Below are 19,982 nucleotides of genomic sequence, written 5' to 3'. Positions count from 1 at the left end.
CAGAGTCACAGCATCGAGTCTCACCGCCCCGGTCAGTTGAGAACGACAGACACAGGAGGCTAATTCAGCCGGCAGGGCCGACCTCAAAAGCCTCCGGGGACTCCCTTTACCTCAAGAGCCTCCTGTGAGGGGGTTGAGGGGCAGGAGAGGGTGGGAGAGGGACAGGCCTGTGGTTCTGCTCGGAGCTCTCAGACCCCAGGGCTGCAAGGATTCTTCTGTGCACCCCAGTCCAGCTTCGGAGCTGCCCGGCCCCTGGCTGAAGTCGTTCCGGCAGAAGGTCCTCTGAAGCAGGTGGTGTGGGGGCGGGGATGTTAGGGTTCATGACATTTCAGGACGCAGCCCTCAGGCTACTGAAGGAAGCCGGAGACACGCCTGGAATACATGCCACCTTCTCCCCCGGAAGCCACAGACCTCACCCGTCATGAGCAAACCTACCTTGTGTGCTGAGACCTGATCAGGAAACCTGGTGATCTCTTTCTACCACTCAGAGGCAGTGCAGTCCCTTTCTTCTCTGCCTTAGCATTGCTTTTAAATCTACTTTTTAAAAGGTTTTTTAAAAATTATCTTTATTTATTCATTTATTGGATAGAGACGGCCAGAAATCAAGAGGGATGGGGGGATAGAGAAGGAGAGAGACAGAGAGACCCCTGCATTGTGAAGCTTTCCCCCTGCAGGTGGGGACTGGGGGCTCGAACCTGGGTCCTTGCGCATTGTGACATAGGCGCTCAACCAGGTGTGCCACCACCTGGCCCCTACATCTATTTTTTAATTTTTTAAAAATATTTATTTTCCTTTGCATTTCCCTTGTTTTTATTGTTGTTATTGATGTCATTGTCGTTGGATAGGACAGAGAAATGGCGAGAGGAGGGGAAGACAGAGAGGGGGAGAGAAAGACAGACACCTGCAGACCTGCTTCACCGCCTGTGAAGTGACTCCCCTGCAGGTGGGGAGCCGGGGGCTCGAACTGGGATCCTTACGCCGGTCCTTGCGCTTGGTGCCACCTGCGGTTAACCCGCTGCGCTACCGCCCGACTCCCATCTTTTGTTGTTGTTGTTGTTTAAGAGAGACAGAAATTGGGCGAAGGGCTGGAGACAGAGAGGGAAGGAGAGACAGAGACCTGCAGCCCTGCTCCATTGCTGGCGAGGCCTCCCCCCTGCAGGTGGGGACCGGACCCGAGGCTCGCACTGCGGGCCCCTCTCTCCCTCTCCCTTTCTCTCTCCCTCTCCCTTTCTCTCTCTCTCTCTGACGAGGGGGTCTCACTGCTGGGCCTGCAGCGGTTTGGAGAAGCCCCAGACTCGGGGACGGGAAAGAAGGGGGAGAAGCATGTGGGCTCCCCTGTCCGGGGCGGAGGGGCCCGTGGGGGCTGCGGACGGGGCAGCAGCAACAGGTGGGACAGGTGACACTCCGAGCCCCCCACCCGCACCCCCACCCCGCCAAGGGGCAGGTGACGGATGGCGGCGCTGGGAGCCCGGGCCTGCGGCCAGGCTTTGCTGGTGAAGGCTGCAGAGAGGAGGAAGCGGAATGCAAATAGCCAAAGAGCCTCTTTTATATCATCTCTGAGTGGCCGCGGGAGGGGACAGGGGACGCGGGGCGGGCGGGGCGGGAGGGAGGCAGGTCCAGGTGCTCCGGCGCGTGCGCAGCTGCTCCAGCCGCTCAGCCAGCTGGGGAGGCGGGAGGTGCCGTCTGCGACTGCGCGGGGCGGTGGGCGGGGCGGGGCCAGGCCACGCCCACAGCCCCGAGGCTTCAGAGCGCCAGCCGGCAGTGGGGCGGGGGGGGTCCCCCAGGGTGGGTTCATCTCGTCGAGGGGGGGGTCCCCCAGGGTGGGTTCATCTCGTCGAGCGAGCAGGATCTGCAAGGGAAAAGATGCCACCTGAGTGACGGCGGTGACATGACAGCCGGGCCGCAGCAGCGGCCCCTTCGCTGCTGCTCTGGGGCCCCCACCCCAACTTCTCAAATAAAGAAACTCCCCCAGCAAGTCCCCCCCCAGCTGCAAAAACTCCCGGGATCCAGATTTCTCTCAATGTCAGGCTGAACCCCCCCACCCAAAACGGTGCACCCCACCTCCCTCCACCTGGCATAAACAAAAAGGCACCTGGCAGCGCAAGGACCCGGGTTCAAGCCCTGCTCCCCACCTGCGGGGGGGGGACGGGCTTCAGGTGTCTCTCTTTGTTCCCCCTCCTCTCATTTGTCTATCCAATAAACAACATGAGTTGTTTTTTAGCGATTTTTTAATTGTCTTTATTTATTGGATAGAGAGGGAGAGAGACAGACACCCGCAGCCCTGCTTCACTCAGGTGGGGACTGGGGGGGGGGCTTGAACCCCAGTACGCTCAACCAGGGGCGCCCCCACCCGGCCCCCACACGAAATATTTTTTTAAAAAGCGACGTGACCCTCTCACCCTGGATCCCATGGGACCCTCCTAGTGCTTCCCATTCCTGTTATTGTGAGATTTATGTCTTTCTTGGTCTTTTTTCTTTTTAAGTTTATTTACCACACACACAGTATGCCCGTACCTGTCCTGCTTGCTTTGCTGTGGTCTGCCTTACATGAGAGCCCAGCACACAGCGGGGAGGGTTTCTGCAGGTTAGACTTGGACGTGAAATCACTGGCTCACAAATAGCATCTCAAGCCTCGAAATCGAACCATGTTATTTTCCTAAGAGGTCGCACCAGTCCAGTCTCCCAGCCCTGGAGAAACACCCCGCCACCTCCATCTCCACCTCCACAGCCGCTTCAGGTGCAGGAGTTAGCGGCATGTAAACCGAGAATGAGGTGACCCAGCTTGGGCGTGCTCCAAAGCAAAGCGCCACTGTGCATGTGTTTTATTTTCCTTCTGCAAAATGCACCAACGTGTCCCTTTTGCTTGTCTTCTCCTGAGCTGTTGTTTACTGACTTGAAAATCCAGCTTCCTTGGGAAATACAGGATTCACCAGGCAATCGGCCTGCCTCAGGTGTATGACCTGGTGGCTTTCCGTAGGTCCAGAGCAGTGCAGCGATCACCACAATCAATCCTAGAACACTTTCATGGAAGAGGAGGATCCCCGACTCTTAGCCGCCACTCCAGACGGTTTACTCCCCAGGCCTAGGGAATTGCTGACTTTTTATGAGAGCGCTTGCTTTTAAGCAAACCTTTGAAGATGTCCTGTAGCTTCTGTCGTTCTTTTTCTCAGTGATGCTGGGGACTGAGCCCAGGGCTTCACGAATGCAGACACACCCTGCCACCTCCCTGCTCCCGATTTTTTTTATTTTAAAGATGATTTTTTATTTCTATTTTTTATATTTATTTTCCCTTTTGTTGCCCTTGTCGTTTTTCATTGTTGTTGTAGGTTTTTTTTTTTTAAATTGCTGATGTTGTCGTTGTTAGACAGGACAGAGAGAAATGGAGAGAGGAGGGGAAGACAGAGAGGGGGAGAGATAGACAGACACCTGCAGACCTGCTTCGCCACCTGTGAAACGACTCCCCTGCAGGTGGGGAGCCGGGGGCTTGAACTGGCATCCTTAAGCTGGTCCGTGTGCTTTGCTACCATTGTGCTACTACCCGACTCCCCCGATTCATTTTTCTAAGTGACTCTCAAAAACAACGTAAAAGGTTTTTACAGACTTTTCGTGAGTTTTCTTTCTGAGGTACGTTATTTGTTTTGTTACGTATCTGCTATAAAGGGTTTCTTTCTAGAATCACGTGCTCTAGCTGAATGGAACTGATTTGGGAAAACTCTTCTCGAGCCAGGGATTTGTTTGAATATTCTTTGTGGTTTTTGATGACATTTATTATCTAAAAATAAAGACATTATTTTTTTTCCCTTTTAACCAGGGGTATCATTGGGGTATGACCTCTTTTCTTTCCTTTAGATGGTGGGGGGAAGGGTGGGAGGGAGATCCTGAGACCACAGTACTGCCCATGGAGACACTCCCATATGATGGCCTTGGGCTTCAATCTGGTCCTTGTGCCTGGTAATGTGCGCCCTCTACTGGGTGAGCCACCTGCCAGCGCCTCACATCACAGTGTATTTTTGTGTCTACTGCGGCTGTGGAGAAGTATTCTGGCATTCTGCTTGAGAAGCGACTCTGCTGCAGGTGGGGAGCTAAGGGCTCGAACCAGGATCCTTCCGTCGGTCCATGAGCCTTGCGCCACCCGCGCTTAGCTGCTGCGCAACCGCCCAACTCTATTCTGGCATTCTGATGGCATTTCTTGGGTAAGTCATCTCACTGTAGCTGCCCCGGGCCCAGCTCTGGCTTATGCAGGTGCAGGGGACTGAATCTGGGACTTGGGAGCCTCAGGCATGAGAGTCCCTTTGTAGAACCACTAGACTATCTCTCCCCACTGTCTAGCTGCTCTTAGCATCTTTCCTTTGTCTTCAGTATTCTAGTGTATCTGTCTGATGTATCTAGGTGTGGGTTACCTGTGACTTGCTGCAGTTTTTACATTTGTTACTCTTCTCTTAGCTTGGGCCCCAACTAGCAGGAGGTGCAGGGTCAAGCCCCCTTCACCCCACTCAACGGCAAGGGGAGGAGGGATATGGCTGACTTGTAGGCCCCGCTCTCTGTGAAGGGTCTCCCACTTCTGCTCCTCAAGGGGGCCGGGGTGGGCTCAGTGGGCAGGAAGGCATGCAGGGCAGTTACATCCCCGCAGTTCCTCTCTCACCACAGCTGAGCTCTTTTTGGGGTGGGTATAAATAGCCAGCAAAGTTAACCAATCTTCTCTTAAACTTTGACATCTTGGCTACAAATTCTTGTGGTCAAATGTCTATGAATCGCCTCTGTCTGTTGACACACTCACCTAGAGAATATCAAACAAGCGCAGTGGCGATTCATTCCATTCTAAAATCAACAGGCAACATGCACGTCTGTGGATCGTAAAGCACCTGGACAAAGAAGTTATGTTGGTTCGGCAAATGTCACAGTCCAGCAAACCCATTTCCCTGGCCTGTTCTCCTGCTGGCACTGGATTCAAGCCACTGCCTTGCGTCACTTCAGCACAGCAAGTTAAGCTATCTTTGCACACGGATTGCTACCTGCCAAGGTGAAGCTGACGAGAAGCCATGGGAGGGGAGCTGCTGAGGGCACATCTGCTCGGGGCCCATGCTGCCCGGGGCGGCTCTCGCTGGGCGCTATGGTGGGCTGACTCTCCTAAAACACCTGGCTCACCTTTTTTGGTTACAAATCCTCACATGACCTGAGCACCCAGCGTTCGCCAGGTAAAATATTTACCTGGGGGGCTCCCTGGTCAGCTCCCACTGGCTGCTGTGGCATGAAAGGCAGCACTGCTCCCTGAGGCCGAGCGGGACCTGCAGCTGGCAATGCACAGCACCCGAAGGCCGGTGACCGGCTGCTGCTCGCACCCGGAAGAAGATGGCAGGACCCACCAGCAGCGTCGAGGCAGGGAGGCAGCGCTGCAGTGGGCTCCCCCGACGGGCTCAGGAAAGGCTGGGAATGCCCCCCGGCCTCCAATTCAGTAAGGAGGGCCCAGAGCGAGGGTAGAGAGAGAAGCGAGCCCTCCCAGCCATGAGGATGCGAGTGAGTGCAGCACCTGGATAGAGCAGCTTGGAGATTTTCTGATAGCATCACAAGTCAGCCCACCTGGGCCAGGCAGCGGGGCACCTGGCTGAGTGCACATGTTACCCTGTGCAGGGACGTGGGTTCAAGCCTCTTGATCCCCACATGCGAAGCACGGTTGCGGGTGTGTGTCTGTCTCTGTCCTTATTTTTTTCTGTCTTATCAAATAATAAAAAAAAAAATAGCCACTAGGAGTGGTAGACTCTTCATGCAAGCAATGAGTCTGAGTTACAGTCCTGGTGGCGAAATGATTAAGTAAATAAGTCAGCCTGCCCTATAACCCGGCGATTCCTCTCCTCGGCATCTGTCCAAAGGACACAAAAACACCTAGTGGGAAAAAAAACCTACACACACCTGAGTTAGTGGTGGCTGAGTAAGACAGGCCCGGAGGAGGAGGCCGGGTGGGCTCCACGACACAGAGAAGGGGGAGTCCAGGGCGAGTCGTCACAGCAGACTCGGGGGTCAGAGGGCTGAGGGGGCACTGGGTGCGGGCCAGGACCCACATGCCGAGGGTGGAATACGACGATGGTTTGGTCGAGGGCAGGACCGATCCTGGGGAATTGGATCCTTGTGGTCACAAAGTCCACATTTCCTCAACAAAACGACACTGGTGTTGGACAAAAAACATCAACAATGTCCTGACCGGGTGAGACCTTTCCTTTCCCACAGGACTCCTTGATTCCATCTTGGGTGGTCCACTTCCTAACAAAACCTAGAGACAGACCAGGGCCGATGTGCACACATGTCCATAAGTCACGGCAAATCCACACCTGGAAGCAAAAGCGCACAGTAGTCTGCAGTGAGTCAATAAATGCAGCAAGTAGGCAGAAAGACCTAAAAAGAGACCTTTAAAGCACCTGATAAAATAGTTTCTACTTAGACCTAGACACTCTCCTTACCTACTTCCTATTTCACGTCCCTCAGTCACTCCAAAGCTGACCTCATCAAAGCAAGGACTACAGAAGCTGAATAAGGACAAGAGACTGGCACACTTTAACGATGACTCTTTAGCCACTATCAGGCCACCCCATCAGCTGGGGCCCTAGTCGGGGAGTCCTGAGATTCCCACACTGACATGATCACTCTCTCCACTGTCACTGGTCATCTCCATCAGAAACAACATAATGGACCCCTCTGGGGGCCCCCACAGGACCTTGCCCTCAGTGCGGACCAACAGCGGTAGAGAGTGCCCCATCCTCCAAAGAGGGGTTGGATAGCACGCGCTCTTCGTCTTCTTCTAGCGTTTGCCAACATAGTCTCTTATCCACCTGAACAAGATGGGTCCCGAAACGGGGGCAACTCGGAATGTCCCTGCTCATGACCACAGGCAAGTTCGGACCTACAGGGATGCAGAGGTCACACAGGCTCTGAAGCTGAATCTGGGCCCCAGATCAAATTGATGGGGTTTACAGTCAAGAATACTAATACATTTGTCCCATATTTGGGAGCTACTGTCTTCCCTGATCCAGCTTTCTGGTCCTTTTCCCAGCCATGACACTATCTCCACAGACAATAACTTGGGTCCACCTACATATCAGATGTCAGGCTCAGGCAAAAATTAATAAAGTCATGGGTCCTTTGGAATATAAAATATACCTACTAGCTATTTCCAAAACAGAGACCCTTAAATCTTCATCTGCAATATTACAGCCTTTAGGTTCATGATTAATCAACAGTTTGTTTGGCTTTATATGTTAACTCTCTTTTCAGCCACCAGGTTCCAGATGCCAGCATGATGCTGACCAGACTTCCCTGGACAGACGGCCCCACCAATGTGTCCTGGAGCTCCACTTCCCCAGAGCCCTGCCCCACTAGGGAAAGAGAAAGAGGCAGTCTGGGAGTATGGATCCACTTGTCAACGCTCATGTTCAGTGGGGAAGCAATTACAGAAGCCAGACCTTCCACCTTCTGCATCCCACAACGACCCTGGGTCCAGACTCCCAGAGGGATAGAGAATAGGAAAGCTATCAAGGAAGGGGATGGGATACAGAATTCTGGTGGTGGGAATTGTATTCCTCTTATCCTATGATCTTATCACTGTTTCCATTTTATAAATAAATAAATTTAAATAAAAAAAGGTCCAGGCCTTGAATGGAATGCATCAGCTATTTCTCTCCCTGCAAGGCCTGAGTGAAGCCGCAGGCTCCAGTGCTGGTCTGAGACGCCACCTGTGGCTATGAACTGTGCCTGAGAGCTTTCCAGCTGATCTCTGCGCTCCTGTTCTCGCTTCGGGCAAGGTTCTGACTTCAGGCGAAGCATGAATGCGTCAACTTATTCATGTCCCAGTGATGTGCAGGGAGAGGGACAGCTGGGGACAGAGGGCCGGCCTGCAGGCCTCACCTTCCTGGGCGTGGCTCCGGCACGGAAGGAGGAATGGCTGCAAGGCCAGGACAGCATCAGAGCCATTTCGGGAAACCCAGCCGGTGACACACAGATGCCGGGCGCAGCTGCGCGGCCGGGTCAGGGCAGGGGCAGCCCCTGGGGTCTCAGGAACACAGCCACGGGGGGAGGGGCTGGAGGAGCTCACAGCTCCTCCATGCAGGCACCTGCTTGCCTTAACACAGCTAAAACGAGTCAGAGTCTGAACCCAAGGAAAGGATGGGCAGGACTCACTGAGGGGGGGGGGGGGCAGTGAGAGGCATTGCTCAGGATGGCTTAACTGGAGGGGACAAAAACCTGTCACCCCCTTCCCCATATTCATCTTTGGTGGGTAAGGGGCTTAAAGCTCCCCTGGAGGCAGAATGGGGTGACCTTGGAGATAAAGGCTTCTCCTCAGTGGCTGCCAGTTCTTAGCAACATCGCCCCGCCAGATATTCGTTGGGATGCGGCATCATCTAAGTTCATTTCCCACGTCTACGCTCGACCGGACCTGCCAATATACGCGGATATCTTCGCCCACCCTGTCCAACGCTTGACGTCTCGTCATCCAATCTGGTCCCCTACGCCTACACTGAACTTCTCTGTTCCAGACTCTTGGAAACAGAGTTGGCAGTCAGCTGAGGTCAAGAACAAACACCTCATCACAGACCCCTGCGAGTGTCAACCCGGCTTTGACCTAGCACGTTATGATCGGGCCCTCCTCCATCGCTATCGAACAGGCCATGGCCGGTGCGCCGCTATGTTCCATCGCTGGGGAGCCAGAGACGACCCGAACTGCCCCTGCGGCTCCAGACAGACTATGACCCACATAGTCAACGACTGCCACCTCTCCAGATTCAAAGGAGGTCTCGAAACTTTACATTGGGCTCAACCTGATGCTGTTGACTGGCTACGGAAGAAGGGCAAACGCTAGAAGAAGGGCTTCTCCTCAGTGGAGACGCCCTGGAGGCAGAATGAGGTGACCTTGGAGATAAGGGCTTCTCCTCAGTGGAGACACAGGGTAAGTGACCTGGGAACAGAAGTCTGTCCAACCCCAGTCACCTTCCTTCCCAAAGTCCTGAGTTAGGAAGCTGTGCAAAGAGGAACTGGGGGAGGTAAGGCGGTTCAGTAGTTAGATCAACAGACCAGCTGTGTGAAGCCCTGAGGTCTTGTCATGTTCCTAGCATGTGCAAAGTGGAGCTCTGGCTTTTCCCAGCCAATCAATCAGTCAATCTTAAATTCCTAAAAACAAGAAACTCAAGTCACTCTTAAGACCAGGACAGGAATTGGAAGGTAACTTCCTTTCTTCAAGGTGGTTTTCTTGGAAAAGCTCTTTCTGTTTCTGTCTCTGTGTGAGTTTTAAAATGACTGAAGCACAGAGCCGGATGCCACAGAAGCTGACGGGGAGAGACAGGAGCCCGACACACCCCTCCAGACTGGAATGAACGGGAAGACTCGAGGGCGGACAGAAGATGTGGAAACACTGCCACGTTTGAGGAGTTCCCTGTGTCGGAGCGGAGGCAGCGCTGTGCCTGGGGTGCTGGGTGGCCCTTGAGGTTCTCAGGGGGAGAAGCAGAAGATGCTGGGGGCACAGCCTCCCCCTCCCCCGTGCAGATGGGAACCCCGGCCCACACTGTGCCGAGACAAAAGGCAGCTGGGTGGTAAAGCAGGGACACCAGGGACAGGAACTCTGGCCCCCTGCCCCCTGCTTCTCCGACAAAGACGAGCCGATCCCTGGGGGCCTGCCAGCTGCTCTCACACAGAGAGGGGGTGCAGGGGAGGCCCCGAGTGAGCGGGGTGCTTAAAAGCAGAGAGGGCTTATGACGCGCTCAATCCTGGAACAGATGTGAAACCTGACCTGGGCCGCCACAGCCCGTGCCCTCCTGACGGCCTGTTTGGGGTCCCTCTCAAACCCCACGCCTGGACAGACTTCATTGCTGGCCCCCTTCCTGCACATCCGGGGGGGGGGGAACGACGACTCCCCGGGGCCACAGGGGCATGAGTGCCTGGTGACAGAGACGGCACTTCAGCCGGCTGCCACCGTGTCAGCTGAGGGGCACTGAACCACCACGGGTTGTTTTTATCATAGTTACTGGACAGAGAGAAACCAAGAGAGGAAGGGAAGACAGAGGGGGAGAGAAAGACAGACACCTGCAGACCTGCTTCACCGCCTGTGAAGCGACTCCCCTGTAGGTGGGGAGCCGGGGGCTCGAACCGGGATCCTTACACCGGTCCTTGCTCTTTGCGCCACGTGCTTTTAACCTGCTGCCCCACCACCTGGACCCCATCTTTTGTATTTTTAGAGAGCTTCAGGGGCTAGGTGGTGGCACACCTTGTTAAGTGCATGTATCAGCACATACAAAGACTCCAGGTTCAAGCCTCCGCTCCTCACCTGCAGAGGGAAAAGCTTCATGAGAGGTGAAGCAGGGCTGCAGGTGTCTGTCTCTCTCTCCTCCTCAATTCCTCTCTGTTCTAACAAATAAGATAGTTAAAAAAAAAGATTACAAAAAAAAAAAGAGCTTCTATGTGAGACAGGACTCATTTGCTGTTTTTGCCACAAGTTCCAGAGTTCGTGCAAGAGATGAATTCCCCACATGTAACATGTATGTCGACTGGCAGCGGAGGGAAGCAGAGGGCTGGGGTGGCCGCACAGCAGTGGTTCTGCAAAAAGACTTTCCTGTCCTGTGTCGAATATGAATAAGCCTGGGCCCTGGGACATTTCGATGCGGTCAACAATTAATTCTATTTATATATTTTCTTCAAGTTTGGGAGCTACTCTCTGCCCTAGCCCAGCTTGCTTTCTAGTGCTATTCTCAACTCTGACACCATCTTCCCAGACAATGTCTTTAGTCCACCTACATGTTAACTATCAAGCTCAAGCAAAAATGACCAAAGCCATGGGCCCCTAGAAACACGCCTAAAATCCATATTCTTACCTGCTCTATTCCTACTTTCTGGTTCCTATTTATTAAGCATTTGTCCTGCCTCATAACTTACTGCCTTTCAGCCACCAAGCTGCAGGTGCTACTATGATTCCATCCTGACTTTCCTGCGCAAATGACCTCACCAATGTGTCCTGGAACCTCCCACTAGGGAAAGACAGAGACAGGCTGGGGGTCTGGATCCACCTGCCAACACTCATGTCCAGTGGAGAAGCAATTACAGAAGCCAGAACTTATGCTCCCTATAAAGAATTTTGGTCCACACTCCCAGAGGGGAGGAAATGTTAGGGGAAGATGACCAGAGGGCTCTGAACCCCAATTCTGTCAAGAGCCTGAGAGAGAACAGGGAAAAAGGAAGGACATTCAGGAGTAGGTGTAGGTGTGATGTATAAATGAAGAGAAAGCAGGACTATAGAAAAAAAATGGGCAAAAATATATAGACAGACGGATAGAGAAATAATAGGCAAGCCATCTCTGTGAACTTGGGAGAACCACTGCAATTTTCAATGGAGGGAATGGGGACACAGAACTCTGATGGTGGGAACTGTGTAGAATTGTATCCCTGTTATTTTGTAATTTTTTAAACCACTAATAAAAAAATGAAAGGGGAGTCGGGCGGTAACCCAACGGGTTAAGCGCAGGTGGCACAAAGCACAAGGACCGGTGTGAGGATACGGGTTCAAGCCCCTGGCTCTCCACCTGCCGGGGAGTCACTTCACAGGCAGTGAAGCAGGTCTGCAGGTGTCTCTCCCCCTTTGTCTTCCCCTCCTCTCTCCATTTCTCTCTGTCCTATCCAACAATGATATCAATTAACAATAATAATAACTGCAACAATAAAACAAGGGCAACAAAAGGGTATAAAATAAATATTAAAATAAATAAATTTAAAAAAGAAAGAAAAAAAAACCTTTCCTGCCTGAGGCCCTGAGGTTTCAGGTTCAACCCCAACACCGCCACCAGCCAGAGCTGAGCAGGGCTCTGGCCTCTCTTGTCTCTGTCTCTCACTCTCTGTATCTCTCTCATTAAATTATTTTTTTAAGAGCTTACTGGGCTGAGGAGATAGCATAATTGTCCTGCAAAAGACTTTTAATACCTGAGGCTCTGGGGTCCCAGGTTCAATCCCAGCACCACCATCAGCCAGGGTTGAGCAGGGCTCTGGCCTCTCTGTTTCTCACTTTCATAAAAAATAAATAAATAAGGGCTGGGGAGACAGCATCATGGTTCTGCAAAAGACTCTCCTGCCTGGGGTTCTGAGGTCTCAGGTTCAGTCTTGAGCAGCACCATCAGCCGGAGCTGAGCAGGGCTCTGGGGAAACAAACACCCCTCCCACTACCACCACCACCAGTGCAGTCAGTCACTGCCAAGAGAGCTGTGTCTTGCTCTCAAGTGACTTCCTGCTTCAGGAGTCTAATGAGGTGGGAGTGTCTTCGGTCCAGAGGTGACTTCTGCGAGATGGGGTCCTGGTCACCGGGAGGCCATGAGCATCCTGGCAAAGCAGGAGCTGGGTCACTCTGGGTGCCTCTCAGGGTCTCCTTTCAAAGTCCCGCCCGGCGGCCAGCTGCTCAGCCATGTGACAAGTGGCCGGCGGGCCTGTGGCAGGGATTAGAGGGGACACGGCAGCAAGTGGTGGCAGCCGGCCCCATTCTCAGCTGCTTGGGGGGATTCGGGGCTGGGGTAAAGCCCAGCGCTCTGATACCGCAGCCTGGGGTCCTGTGTCTGTGGAGTGTGGCTCCTCCCGGAGGGCCGGGACAGGGAGTCAACTGGACACGCTGAGTATGGCCTGGCCTCCTGGGACGTGCTCAGCTGGCAGCTCACCCTGAAGGCTTGTGGGCATTCATTCAATTTTATTTTTTTAAATATATTTTTTAAATTTATTAATGAGAGGGATAGGAGGAGAGAAAGAACCAGATATTACTCTGGCACATGTGCTGCCAGGGATTGAACTCAGGACCTCATGCCTGAGAGTCCAACACCGTATCCACTGTCCCACCTCTTGGACCACTTCATTTTATTTTTTATTCTTACTCGTATTATTACCTCCAGGGTTATCGCTGGGGCTCGGTGCCGGCACTATGAACCTACTGCTCCTGGTGGCCATTTTTATAGGATAGGACAGAAAGAAATTGAGAGAGAAGGGGGAGATAGAGAGGGAGAGAGAGAGACACCTGCAGATCTGCTTCACTGCTTGTGAAGTGTCACCCCTGTAGGTAAGGAGTGGGGGCTTGAACCCAGGTCCTTGTGCGGGTCCTTGCACATAGTACTGTGTGTGCTTAACCAGGTGTGCCACTGCCCAGCCCCCTCATTTTATTTGTTATATAAGAGAAACCTCACTGGGCCAGGAGTCGGGGCAGTGACAGGAGGAGACGAGAACGGCAGGGGACAGGCCTGGAGGAGCAGGAGGCTGCAGCTGGGACGGGGTCCGGGGCAGGCAAATGCCAGAGGGCAGCAGGACTCGTGTGTGCTCACACAGCTCAGGCTCCACCGGGGCTCCTGCAGCCTAACAGCACGGGGCAGGGCTCCCTCTTTCTGCAGCTCACAGCACGGGGCAGGGCTCCCTCATTCTGCAGCTCACAGCACGGGGCAGGGCTCAAAAGAAAGCTGTGTGCAGCTCTCTCTCTTCCTCCTCCTCCCTCTCCTCTTTCCACTAACTTTAACATGAAGGGACATTTCTCATGAATCCCCAGGTGACGCTGTCACTGGTTTCACGACCAGGTGCTCAGAACCACACACGGCTTGTCTCAGAATCAGTGTCAGAATGTTCAGAACCAGAACGGGAGGCCCTCTCTGTCTCTGTCTCCCTGTCTGTCTCTGTTCTCTCTTTCTCTCTCTCACCCAACTCTAGATGATGCTGAAGAAACCCACTAGTCAGCCTCTGGCCAACCCTGACATCACCTCCCTTTCATGTGGCTGAGGGTGAGCTGCTGGGAGAGGCCGCTCCGCCGGCTTCCGGGGACAGAGGGTCTGGAGAGTGCGGGGCTCACAGGCTGCAGTACTGAGCACTTCTTGGCAGTCCGGTTTGCTTTGGAGCTTGGTGGCAGGCTCGTGCCCTGGGCTGCCAGCGTCCTGAAGGGAAAGCAGGCCTTCTCGCTCCATTTTCTGGGTGTTATTAGTTGTTCATCGCTGGACGGTCTGCTCAGCTCTGGGATCGAGGGCCGACTGGCGTGGGAGGCAGAGGCCCCTCCATTGGAACTCCAGTTGTTTTCTGTCTCTCGCCTCTGCATCTGATAGCCGACCAAGCCATGGATTTGCCCTTCTGCCCCTCACTGTCTTTTGGGCAGAGCTCAGATGGGCTCTGGAAAGACATTTGAAGCTCTCTGGTCCAATGTAAATGAGCTCTGCAGTGGGTTAATAACTTGCCTCCCTCTTCTGCCCTCTGGGGCATTTTGGACGAACCATGCTTCTCAAGGGAGCTCAGAAGCCTCTCTGGAGGTGAGAGTGTGCCGCACACAGCACGGGGGCTGCGCGTGCAGACAGCAAAGAGGCCGTGAGGCCTGGGCTGCATGGAATGTCCTGGAGAGTCTGCAGGCCGCAGTGGGGACCGGGGGCCGGGCAGAGCTTCCCAGACCGGTGCAGGCCCCTCTCCCGCAAGGGGTGCTCGCTTTGGATGGTGGGCTGACGGGCTTTGTGTGATGTGCCAAACACAGCAGCGCCGGGCTTCAGCGACTCCTGAGAAAGCGGACGGAGGATCCACCATGTCCCCGCCACGCCCAGACCGAGAGTCTCTCGGGCTTCCCAGGCTCGGTCCGAGTTGGCCGGCCTTCTCTGCAGACCGCGATCTGAGCTCCAGCCACACCCCGGCACACCTTTACCTGTGAAAGCTCAGCCAGGTTTCGGCTTCCTTCTGACTGATCTGAACAACAACCCCCCCCCCCCCCATTTGTAAATAAGAGCCTCCATGGAAGCAGGTTTCCTTACTGCTACGGCGCCACCTACTGGCAGGACAGGGCAGAGGCGCCCGCTGCAGCTGTGACCCTGGTCTTTCAGAGGACAGACGCCTGTCCCTGGGTCCCTGGCAGCTGTGGAGCCCAGCAAGGAAGTGTGCTTACTCTTACTGTTACCTTGCACGGGCCCTCACTTCACCACTGTGGCTTTCTCTGGCCTACACCTGGACCGGGGGCTCCGGGCTGGGCGGGCAAGGGCTTGGATCTGGCGAAAATAACCTGGGGAGCTTCCAAAGGTCCTGAAAAATGTAAAAAAAAAAAAAAAAAAATCCCAACTTAATGTTGTATTTTCTCTGGGCTGTGGGGATGAAGGGAGGATGAGGGAGGCCTAAGACTTGGTTCTGGGGTGCCCCCCAGGACCACACCCCTGCCCTCTGAGCTGCCTAATAGTTAAGCGCCCATTGGCCCAAAGGCCTGGCCCTCTGCTCTGGGGGGAGAGGAGCATGCTGGGATGTTTATTTATTGGAGACAGAGAGAGACTGAGAGGGGAGAGGGAGACATGTAGCCCTGACCCACCATTTGTGAAGCTTCCCCACTCCAGGGGCTTGAGCCTGGGGACATGTGGGTGAGCCACTCACTGCCTGGCCCCTAAGCTTACTTGATATGGAAATAAACCCATTTCTCTTGTTATCTTGGAGAGAGAGAGAGAGAAGGAAGCGGGGAGGCTGTGGCAGCCTCTTCCCGACCTGTCTATCAGACCCTGTCTGATCGGGGCCCAGTGCTGCTGTGAGAAGGCAGGCGGCCTGCAGAGCAGGTGGGTGGGACACAGGCTGCCTGGGGCACAGCACAGCAGGGGCTCGGCCAGGGCCCGTGGGGTGGGAGGAGGGCCGTCAGAGGTGGAGAGGGCGCCAGCTGTCTGGTCTGTCTCAAGGTCTGTGGCGTGGAGCCGGGCGCCCCTCTCCCGCAGTACCCCCCTCAGATCTCCAGGTCTGCTATCCCTGACCCTGCAGTGAGCTTACAGTGCCCACCCTGACACAGAGCCCAGGATAGTGAACGTCACGGTGCCTCCCCAGCCTCTGCCTCCCCAGCCACTGCACCGCTCGGTGGGCCTTCAGAACAGCCCACCAGCTGCTGTCACGTGGGGTTGGCACACAGGGAGCCAGAAACCCCAGGCGGGGCCAGCCCAGCCAACTGGCCCCCACAGCCACAAGCCTTCAATCAGCCCCGATTCCAGCCAGGCCCCCGGAGCCTCCCGGTCCAGGGTGTGTGACGTGTGGGCCATTGTCTTTTTGGTGGTGGGCTTAAAAGAAAGCTGTGTGCAGCTCTCTCTCTTCCTCCTCCTCCCTCTCCTCTTTCCACTAACTTTAACATGAAGGGACATTTCTCATGAATCCCCAGGTGACGCTGTCACTGGTTTCACGACCAGGTGCTCAGAACCACACACGGCTTGTCTCAGAATCAGTGTCAGAATGTTCAGAACCAGAGCGGGAGGCCCTCTCTGTCTCTGTCTACCTGTCTGTCTGTCTCTCTCCTCTCTCTCACCCAACTCTAGATGATGCTATAGAGACCCACCAGTCAGCCTCTGGCCAACCCTGACATCACCTCCCTTTCACGGGCTGGAGAAAACATAGCTACCTCTCCCCCACCCCCAAAAGGCCCTCCATCCCATAATGAGCCCAGCCCGTGACAGCCTGTGGTCCCTTCCCCCCTCTGTCCGCCACCCTCCTCAAGTGAAGGCCTGGGGGGCGTCAGCCAGCATCCCGGGCAGGGTCAGGACCAGCCCCCCAGGCCTGGTGCTTGGTAGGGGTCTTGGTCTGCTGATGTTCTAGATGGCAGGAAGAAAAAATTAAATCTTTCTTAAGAAAGAAAGAAAAGGCTGTGTGCGATAGTGGCATGACCTCCTGCTAGAAGGCCTCACGAGGAAGGACAGTGAGGGGATGGCCCGCTGGGGTTAGCGCCAGAAGCAGCGAGCAGTGTCTGTCCGTCTGTCTGTCCGTCTGTTGGCTGGCCTCTCAGGTCAGGTCAGGTCAGGTCCCTCAGCCAAGTGCTGAGTCTGACTCCGTGAGAGGAGAGAGTCAGTGGATATTCACAGTCAAGAGGCCGTGAATGGGGCCCTCATGGCTCCTCCGATTCCCACGTCTGGTCCACGGACCTCAGCTCTGCCTGCCGCACCAGGGCCAGGCAGGCAAGTGGGCGGGTGGCCTCCTCGCGGGCCGGCCCTAAGAGCCAGCAGGGCCCAAACGGCTACAACCCCAGGGTCCTTCCAACTCGGCCGCCACTCTCTTGGCCGCCTCCTCTCTCTCTAACCGAGCCGGGTAGAGGCATCGCTTCCTCAAGGGCGGTGGCCAGGGGCCCCAGGGGCTCATGGGTAAGACGCGGGGCTCTGCAGCGAGAGGCCCAGGTTCACCCCCGGCCTCACAGGAGCCGGAGTGATGCTTTGGTTCCTCTCTCCCCTCTTCCCACTAAGTCCATAAACACGGCCACGCGCACACAGCCCAGACCCTGGTGCCGTAAGCTGAGTTCTGGAAGGCCGTCCTGCCCAAGCCCCCGGATCCTCTGCAAAGAAGAACCCTGCCCTGGAAGCCTCTCCCCAGCCTGGCTGGTCCCCAGGCTATGATAAAGTTCTGGAAGGCCCCATGCCCCCCTCCGGTTGGGCCTACCTGTGGAGCTGGTGACAGGCATGCAGGCAGCAGGGTGCAGGCCCTGGAGTCCGTTCAGCAGCCCTTCAGCAGAGGCCCCCCTGAAACACAAGCATCCCGGTTAGGCCCGGAGGTGTGAGCACGCCTGCTCCCCCCCTCCGCCACCGCAGCCCTGCCTACTGGTCACTGAAGGAAGTGGCCACAGCTCCACCGGGAACACAGATGCCCGGGGTGCAGGGGACGGGGCCAGGGAGTCCTGTGGACACTGTGCCCACAGAAAAGAGTCATCTTGGGCCCAGCAGAGCCTGGAGCCAGGGACTGCCCCCAGCCGCCAGCCACGGGGACAGCAGAGCCTGTGGGTCCTGTGGGCCGCTGCCCAGTCGAGAGGCCCTCAGATCCGGCCAGGCCTCGCTGTGACTGGCATGTAGGGTGCCATAGCGTCCCCTGGCCCCTCGGGGGCCTCTGTGAGCGCCCCCAACCCAGCGGCACCCAAGGGTGGGGGAGCTGAAGCTGTGCTCACGTGGGGCAGCGGCATGGGTGAGGCAGTCACCAGCCACGACAGGCTCCCTGGGTGCAGGACCTGACAATGCGGCTGCCTCCAGCCCTGGCGGCCCTGATGAATGGTGTCATGAGATGCCAGGGGGTTGCACATGAGGCCTTGGACACCCAGCCCCACATGGTGGCTGCTCAGAAACGAACGGCATCTTCTCGGTGAGGACCCCGCCCGCCCGCCCGCCTGCCCGCACGCCCACCAGGAGTGGGCCCGAAGCCCGAGCCCAGAATTCCAGGTCGCCGGCTCCTCTGTTCTTGTCTCCAGTGACACAGCTTCTGGCGCCCATCCCCCCCCATTCCTCTTTTTTCTTCCTTTCGCTCTCTTGCTCCCTTCCTTCTTCTCTTTCTTTCCTGACAGAGGTGGAGACAGAAAGGTCAGCTCTGAGGAGCAAGCAGTTACAAGGGTGCGTCACGTCTTCCTGAGGCTCAGCGCAGGGCATGCTCCCGGGACAGGTGTCTCCCCCGAGGAGCTGGCTGCACCCCTCAGGTTGGCGACATTTTGCTTTGGGGTCTGTCCTGGGCTTTGCAGGATGTGTACTGAGCAGCTGCCCTAGACTCTACCCACTCACTCGGCGCCGGTGCCAGCCCGCTCCCCGTGCCACCCCGTGACTTCTGGCACGGCCACACACCCTCGGCCAACGGTCCCCAGCTGAGGAGCCGCTGTTGTCTTGCCCCTGGGAGGCCCGGCCGTCTTCTCTCCTCGGGGACCGGCCCCTGCGGCCTATGTCACCAGAGCTTCTGCCAGGCGGCCACTGCCACCTCCCAACGTAGAGGTTGACAAGCTTGTTACTCCAGCCTTCTCCACGGACACACACACACACCCCTCCACTTGGGGGGGGGGGCGGGCGGGACAGGGGCAAGAGTTGCTGCCTGGTTCTGAAGCTCAGCCAGGTAGGGTCCTTCGGCTCTCCTCCTCCAAGGGCCTGAAGTGGGAGTCAGCCACCAGTGGGTCCAGGTCCGGCTTGTGTTTGGCTGGAAGCCACCCCCCCCCCAGATCTGTGCGCCCCACCTCTGGATGGTCACCACCAGAGTTTTAAGAGTCCCAGAGACAATTTGTTGACTTCCTGTTCTTCTTCCTCTAAACCTTCTGCAAGTCCACGTGTTTCAGTTTTTGGATTCTACTTTTGAGTGAGGTTTCGCGAGTCGTTACTGGCTGTCTCTTTCACAGCTATTTCGCTAAACCTGCTGATTCCCAGTCCTATCCATTGTATTCCAAATGGCATGCGTGACATCCTCTTTGTCGACCGCAGAGGAGTAAGTAGTCCGTGGAGTGCAGACCCCCACTCGTGACTTCTTTATCCAGTCACCTGCCGACGATCACTCAGGCTGCTTCTGCTCTCCAGCCATTGTGAATAATGCCTATGTCCCTCCAAATCTGTGTTTGCGTTGACATGAATTTTTAACGTGTCCTGGGCATACTCACAGCACACATGAAACAATCTGTTAAGTGCAGCTTAAAACTCCTACCTTGTTCTATTCGAGTTTCTCTCTCTCTCTCTCTCTTTATCAAAGCACTGCTCAGCTCTGGCTTATGGTGGTGTGGGGGACTGAACCTGGGACTGTGGAGCCTCAGGCAGAAGAGTCTCTTTGCAGAACCACGATGCTGTCTCTCCCACCCCTTGAGCTTGTTTTTCAAGGACATCTAGATACTCTACATCTTTTTCCCAAGTGCTGCCTTTCATTCCATTTTTCACATTTAGTCGCTTAAGACTGTCTAGTTTCTAATCAGTTTTTCATTTCCTCATTTCTGCTTTTAATACCTTTTTCTTGGTTTTTTTTTCTTTTTCCTTTGCCGGAGCTGTGCTTATTTTTCCCTTCGCCATCCTTTCCCAAACCGCTTACTTTCCATGCTCCACTGCTTCTCCACCTGCTTTGATCTGGCCTCCCTAACTTTGTTTTGTTGACTCTTCGCTACTTCAAGAGCTGAAAGCTCAGTTCAGGTATGCCAAGTATGTGGCGTGTGTCTTCACCTCTCTCACCCCCCACCCCCCGCATCTGAGAAACTAAAGCATCAAAGTCCTGTGGAGGCCCAGGGAGGAGGAAGGAGGGTCTGGGGA

The 19,982-nt window shown here is 55.3% G+C and overlaps 1 protein-coding gene across 9 annotated transcripts in view; it reads right to left on the bottom strand.

Annotated features, from left to right (window-relative positions):
• Positions 1 to 939: 939 nt before the first annotated feature.
• The window catches only part of TTLL5 (tubulin tyrosine ligase like 5), a 157,748-nt gene continuing 138,705 nt past the window's right edge, over positions 940 to 19,982 (bottom strand). For 3 of the 9 annotated variants that reach the window (XM_060181300.1, XM_060181302.1, XM_060181303.1), the window contains 3 exons: positions 17,395 to 17,474; positions 14,912 to 15,033; positions 941 to 1,849 (listed from right to left, as the gene is read on the bottom strand). In XM_060181300.1, coding sequence (XP_060037283.1) covers positions 14,930 to 15,033; positions 17,395 to 17,474 — 184 coding nt within the window. In that variant the 3' untranslated portion in view covers positions 941 to 1,849; positions 14,912 to 14,929. Of the gene's footprint in view, positions 1,850 to 4,777; positions 4,863 to 14,899; positions 15,034 to 17,394; positions 17,475 to 19,982 lie in introns of all 9 variants that reach the window. The other 6 variants (XM_060181293.1, XM_060181295.1, XM_060181301.1 and 3 more) reach the window with 5 other exon arrangements.

Source organism: Erinaceus europaeus, chromosome 22 (genome assembly GCF_950295315.1).
Source record: "Erinaceus europaeus chromosome 22, mEriEur2.1, whole genome shotgun sequence".
NCBI lineage: Eukaryota > Metazoa > Chordata > Mammalia > Eulipotyphla > Erinaceidae > Erinaceus > Erinaceus europaeus.
Note: the sequence above shows the minus strand (reverse complement) of the source record. Positions and strands in the feature narration are given on the sequence as shown.